Source organism: Otolemur garnettii, unplaced genomic scaffold (assembly GCF_000181295.1).
Source record: "Otolemur garnettii isolate 467f Iridium unplaced genomic scaffold, OtoGar3 scaffold00211, whole genome shotgun sequence".
In the NCBI taxonomy this organism is placed as follows: Eukaryota; Metazoa; Chordata; class Mammalia; order Primates; family Galagidae; genus Otolemur; species Otolemur garnettii.
Genome location: NW_003852606.1, coordinates 1,335,805 through 1,341,978, shown reverse-complemented (window position 1 = coordinate 1,341,978; position 6,174 = coordinate 1,335,805). Strand labels below are relative to the sequence as shown.

Below are 6,174 nucleotides of genomic sequence, written 5' to 3'. Positions count from 1 at the left end.
ACAGCATTCTACTGAGGGTGACATAGTGAAACTGTCTAAAAAAAAAAAAAAAAAGAATGTGGAGGTTAGGTTATCAGGGAGATCCAGCCTAAGCTCAAAGTAGAGATAAGCAATGGGTATAATTGCAGCCCTGGGAGCCCATGAGATCACCACAAAGGTGAAGGTAAAGGCCAGAGGAGGACCAAGCCCATAGGCCTAGGACACTTCAACATTTAAGGTCACCAGGGGGCCCATCACTCTCTTGTCTGTCTCCCTCTAGGATGCCCAGAAGCTGAGGAGCCAGGCAACCTGGAGAGCTTCGGAGGCGAAGATCCCAGACCTGAGCTGTATCTATCCTAAGACCCCTCCCCTCCCCTCCAGTCCCAACCTCTGCCTTCCTGCCTGCTGAAGCCTGGGTAGGGATTGGGGTCCTTCCAAGAAGTGGGTGAGCTGTCTGCTAACAGTTCAGGGAAAACCAAAGAGTCTTTCTCCTATTTCTCTTTCTCCAGAAGAGCTATATTTCCCCACCACTAGCACTTGCCCTGACCTGGGAAAATGAGGTAGGGGCTGTGGACAGTGACCCTGGCCCCTTCTCTATCCCCAGGCCTGCCACAGCTGACCTGTTGAGCAGCCTGGAGGACCTGGAGCTCAGCAACCGACGTTTGGCAGGGGAGAATGCCAAACTCCAACGAAGCGTGGAAACAGCAGAAGAGGGTTCAGCACGCCTTGGGGAGGAGATACTGGCCCTGCGCAAACAGCTTCGCAGGTGGGCAGGGCCCTGCACTGACCATTCTGGGCAACCCTGCCTCCTTCCTCCTTTCTGCAGCCCCAGCCTCTCTTTTCCACTTGCTTTCTGCATCTCCTGCTCTGTCTTTGACTCTGCACCTGTCCTTCCCCTTTTTTGTCTTCTCTCTCTCTCCTTTTTTTTTTTTTTCTTTGAGATAGGATCTCATTCTGTTTCCTGGGATAGAATGCAAAGGCATCATCATAGCTTATTGCAGCCTCAAACTCCTGGGCTCAAGCAGTCCTCCTGCTTCTGCCTCCCAAGTAGCTGGGACTAGAGGTGCCCCCACCACAAAAGTATCTAATTTTTCTTTCTTTTATTTTTTTAATTTATTATTTATTTTTCTGTAGGGGTAGGGGGGAAGGTGGGGCTAATTTTTCTATTTTTTGTAGAGATGGAGTCTTGCTCTTGCTCAAACTGGTCTCAAACTTCTGGCCTCCTAAAGTGCTGGAGTTAACAGGTGTGAGCCACCACACCTGGCTTATCTTTCTCTTTTGTGTTTCTCTCTGGTTCATGTTGCTCAGCCTCTCTGTTTTGGCCTATTTATCTTTCTCTCTAGGGTTCATACCTCTCTTTGTTCTTCTCCTCTCTCTGATTCTCCATGTCATTGGCCTTTTCCTTTCTCTGGACTCTGTTGTTTTTCTTGTCTGTCATGGCTGCTCACTCCAGATCACTGTACCACCTCCTCAGTTGTTTAGGTTGAAACTGGGTCTCTGTACCCCATGCAAAGTCTCTTTCCCCAATTTTCTCTCTGGGTCTCTACCCCTGCCCTGCAACTGGGATTTCTCTGTTGCTGCTATCTAAGTAGATCTATTTCTGTGCAACTCTGCATTCCTCTTTCACATGTGGTCCATCTGGTCCCACCACCCATACAGTACCCAGCAGGCACTGCAGTTTGCCAAGGCTGTGGATGAGGAGCTGGAGGACCTGAAGACTTTGGCCAAGAGCCTGGAGGAACAGAATCGCAACCTTCTGGCCCAGGCCCGGCAGACAGTGAGTCTAACCCAAGGGGAAGAAAGTGCCTTCTCCCTTCCCTCTTTCCTGGAGTCAGAGCAAAAGAGCCTGACTATAGAGTGGGAAAGGGAGCAGTCACCTGGCTTCCTCCCTCATGCCAGGTTCTGCTCGTCCCAGACTTTCTCAACCCTACCTGGCATCCCGCTCATGACAAGGGGACAGTAGGAGCCATCCAGTATCCCTGGACCCATCCCCTCAGCCCCATTCTTCAATGACCCAGACCCTGGTTGTGTTCCTGGGGGTGGGAGAAGAGTAATTTGGGGGCAAGAAGGCTAGAAATGAAGCCTTTCTCCTCTCTCTGGGTTGGTCAGGAAAAGGAACAGCAGCATCTGGTGGCTGAGATGGAGACTCTGCAGGAGGAGGTAAGCTGAGGCCAGCGCCTTCCCTCACCTCTTCAACAGTCCTTAGGGTCTTCCTAGCCCTATCCTCTACTGCCCCCAATACCCAGCATCCTAATTGGAGAGACCTCAGAATCTCAGTAGTGTGGTAATGTCCATTAGGTCACATCACACAGTGTGAGAACTACCATGGTTGACAAGAATGTGGAGTATGGGTGGCGCCTGTGGCTCAGTGGGTATGGCGCCGGCCCCATATACTGAGGGTGGCAGGATAAAACCCAGCCCTGGCCAGCTAAAACAGCAATGAGAAATGCAACAAAAAATAGCTGGGCCTACGTAGTGGTGGGTGCCTGTAGTCCCAGCTACTCGGGAGGCTGAGGCAAGAGAATTGCTTAAGCCTAAGAGTTGGAGGTTGCTGTGAGCTGTGATGCTACGGCACTCTACCGAGGGCAACAAAGTAAAACTCTGTCTCAAAAAAAAAAAAAAAGAAAGAAAGAAAAGAAAGAAAGAATGTGGGGAGTAAAACCAGCCTACATGTGTTCACATTGAGGCCACCTACATAAGCATGGGCCAGTCCTTCTCCTCTATGTGCCTCAGTGTCCTTGCCTATAGGGGTAAAACAGTGGCATCTCCATCCTTGGGTTGTATGAGATTTAAACCAGAGAATATTGATAAAGTCTTGGCCACAGTATAAGACACATAGGATTTGCTCACTGAAAGTTACCTAACATCATTTATATATTAGTATTTTTAGTGGTGAAAAGATAATAAGCTTTGGAATCAGCTGTGTGTTAAATGCTAATCTGTCGGCTCGGCGCCTATAGCTCAACCGGCTAAGGCGCCAGCCACGTACACCTAAGGTGGCGGGTTCGAATCCCCAGCCCGGACCTGCCAAACAACAATGATGGCTGCAACCAAAAAAAATAGCCGGGCGTTGTGGCGGGCTCCTGTGGTCCCAGCTACTTGGGAGGCAGAGGCAGGAGACTCGCTTGAGCCCAGGAGTTGGAGGTTGCTATGAGCTGTAATGCCACGGCACTCTACCCAGGGGGACAGCTTGAGGCTCTGTCTCAAAAAAAAAAAAAAATGCTAATCTGTCTCTCACAAAACAGGCAGGCTATAGGGATGTGACTTTTCCTTTATGACCATTAGTTTTCTCTAAGAACCAGGGAGAAGGGCATCTATTCAGTAGAGTTATTATGGGGATTAATCACCCAGGAACTAGCACAGCATATGAAGAGATCCAATTCAACTCCTGTCTGAGTCAAGCCCCATTCCATCTGAGACAGAAAACATCAACTTAGTTTGTTCTGGGTCCACCTAATTCTTTTAGGTTGAAAGTGAAACTCATCAATTAACAATAGAATTCAACACTACCCCCATCCTCAAGGTGGTTTCTAAGTTGGAGAAGACCTACAGAGGCTCCTAGTGCTCCAAAAGGCTGTTGGTCTTCAGTCAACATCTCTCTGTTATTCATGAGACTGATGTTCTTTGTTCCATCTGGTTCTCATCCTTTGTCACCACTGCATGCTGATACCCACAGGAGGCCTGCATTGACTTTGGATATCTAGTCCTCACTGCATCTGCTGGTGGCATCCCTCATCTGGGCAGGGCTCTTGATTGGCCAATTCCACACCCTTCCAGGGCCATAGAGGAGTTTTGGCTGCTTTCCTACTAAAGCCCATAAAGGCCTCACTGGGCCTTCTCCACCTCTATTCTTCACATAGCCAACACTATTATCTTTATGCCTTGGTGATTCTGAGACTGAGCTGGCAAGGGGGCACAGAGGTTCTGTGGTTCAGTATTCATCTCCTCTGCTCCTCACAGCTAACCTTCAGCTTGGGGAAGGCTGTTTCCATTTTTAGCCAATTACTTTCTTCTCTGACTCTCCTGTACTACTCTCAAGCTCCAAGGATCTCTGCCTAGTCTGGGAAGATCATGTATTCTTCCCTCTTTGTCTAGGCACTGTGGTTTTTACACTAAAATCAAAATTTTTTTTCTACTATTCTCTGGCTCTTCAATAAAAACTCCCCACTTGGGGCAATGAGAATCTCAACAGCAGGATGGCTGCCATAGTGTGAAGCATGGGGTGCAGATGGAATGTGACTGTTTCTTCCAGAATATCTCCTTTTAAGAACGAGGAAAATTTCAACAAAAATCAGAAATACAAAACAAAACCAAAAAAAAAAAAAATGAGGAAAATTTTTCCCTAGCAGAACTTCCCTGCTTCCAGCTCACTGGCACCCAACAATCATAACCAAACTTCTACTGCCTGGCACAGGTTACATGGCCACTGATAAATCCAGAACACTTTCAGCTCCAAGGAGGAGAACACTGAAGAAACAGTGGCTCAGTCTGCAGGACACTCATTTCCTTAGCAAGAAGTTTTGCAGGTGGTAGACTGGGGGATGGTTTGGTGACTACCTGTGGCCTCATGATCACAGATGGCTACACCAGATCCCAACTTCATGTTCTCATTCAAAGCAGGACAAAGTGGGGCAAAGGAGCACCAGCAAATGCTCCTCCCATGGCTCCCTTGTCATCAGAAGGAAAAAGCTTTTCCAGAAGCCCCACACCCCCCCCCATAGCACTCCACATACATACCCACACACACACACTGGCCCAAACTGGATCACATAACACCCCCAACAGCAAGATGAAGAGAGGAGAGTATCTGGCCTTCTTCAGCCCTGGAATAGGAGCCAAACAAGCAAGGAGTGAGAATGGCTGCTAGTTTGGCTAACCAGCTAAACTTCCTGAATCTGCCAAGATTTTCATCTTGACTCACCCAGGACTGGAACTGGGACCCACCTTCCCTCGAATGTAGAGAGTGGATTCCCTGGACAAAAGCTGAAGAAGGAATAAGGACAGTAAATGGCAACCAGCAATCTCTGTCCCACCCCACCAGCAAGGCTTGCTGCCAGGTCAAGTGCCTTGAGCAGCACCTGGGACATGCTAGGCACTCGATAAACTGGAGCTATTCTTGGTTCCCTCCCCTCCACTTTTCCCCTTTCTGCAGCTGCCTACAGAGCATCTATAAATCCAGTTCTCAAGTTACAGAAGAATAATGCTAGAGTAACAAGACACTCAGACAATCTGAAGGTCCAGGCAGCCTTCCTATGGAAAACCTACAGGGCTGGCTCAGGTTACTGCAGAAGGAGACAGGAGCAGCTGAGTAAACAGGTTCCCTGCCGAGTGGCCCAGGATCTGGCCTGCAAATCCCTACCAGGTGGACAGATGTTGACACAGCACTCCTGGCCTATCCTTCCTCTGCCCTTCACCTGCAGCCCAAGTCTGCTATGACTCAGAGAAGAAGGGTTGCTGACAGGGGACATGAAGCTCCCTAGAGAGAGGGAGGGGCTGGGTTAGTATCTGTTGGAGTGCCAGGAGGAGGGGTGTCCAAAAGGAACTCTGGACTACCTCTGTGCCCCAAAATGCAGTCCCTTAGTGACCATCTCACCTTGACACTCAGTACAACTTGCAAGGCTTGCCCAGAAATTTTAGGCTTGAATTAAGACCATTTTATTCTCAGGTCCCATTTTATGACTAGTATGGGCTGCCCTCTCCTGCACTGTTGTTTATACAACTAACTATCCTCATCCTTGAAGATCCTAGACCTCATCAGAGAATACCTCATGCATTGCTATCATCTGCTTCTGCATCCCTCTCTACCTCTCATCTACATGCTCCTTGTGGCTAAGGATGAAGCTAGTTCCCTTTGCTTCCCCATTCTTACCCAAGGGTACATCTAGTTTGGAGGAGAATCTGAGTGTTAGAAATATAAGATTTGGGGCTTGGTGCCTGTAGCTCAAGCAGCTAAGGCGCCAGCCACATATACCAGGCAGGTTCAAATCCAGCCTGGGCCTGCCAAACAACAATGATAACTACAACCAAAAAATAGCCAGGCATTGTGGCAGGCGCCTGTAGTCCCAGCTACTTGGGAGGCTGAGGCAAGAGAATCACTTAAGGTTCGACGCCTATAGCTCAACCGGCTAAGGCGCCAGCCACGTACACCTAAGGTGGCGGGTTCGAATCCCCAGCCCGGACCCGCCAAACAACAAT

At 48.9% G+C, this 6,174-nt stretch overlaps 1 protein-coding gene across 1 annotated transcript in view; it reads left to right on the top strand.

Annotated features, from left to right (window-relative positions):
- The window catches only part of CCDC155 (coiled-coil domain containing 155), a 24,356-nt gene that overhangs the window by 5,200 nt on the left and 12,982 nt on the right, over positions 1-6,174 (top strand). Inside the window, exons 5-8 of the mRNA XM_003801494.1 lie at positions 260-326; positions 584-745; positions 1,639-1,756; positions 2,089-2,139. Coding sequence (XP_003801542.1) covers positions 260-326; positions 584-745; positions 1,639-1,756; positions 2,089-2,139 — 398 coding nt within the window. The remainder of the gene's footprint in view (positions 1-259; positions 327-583; positions 746-1,638; positions 1,757-2,088; positions 2,140-6,174) is intronic.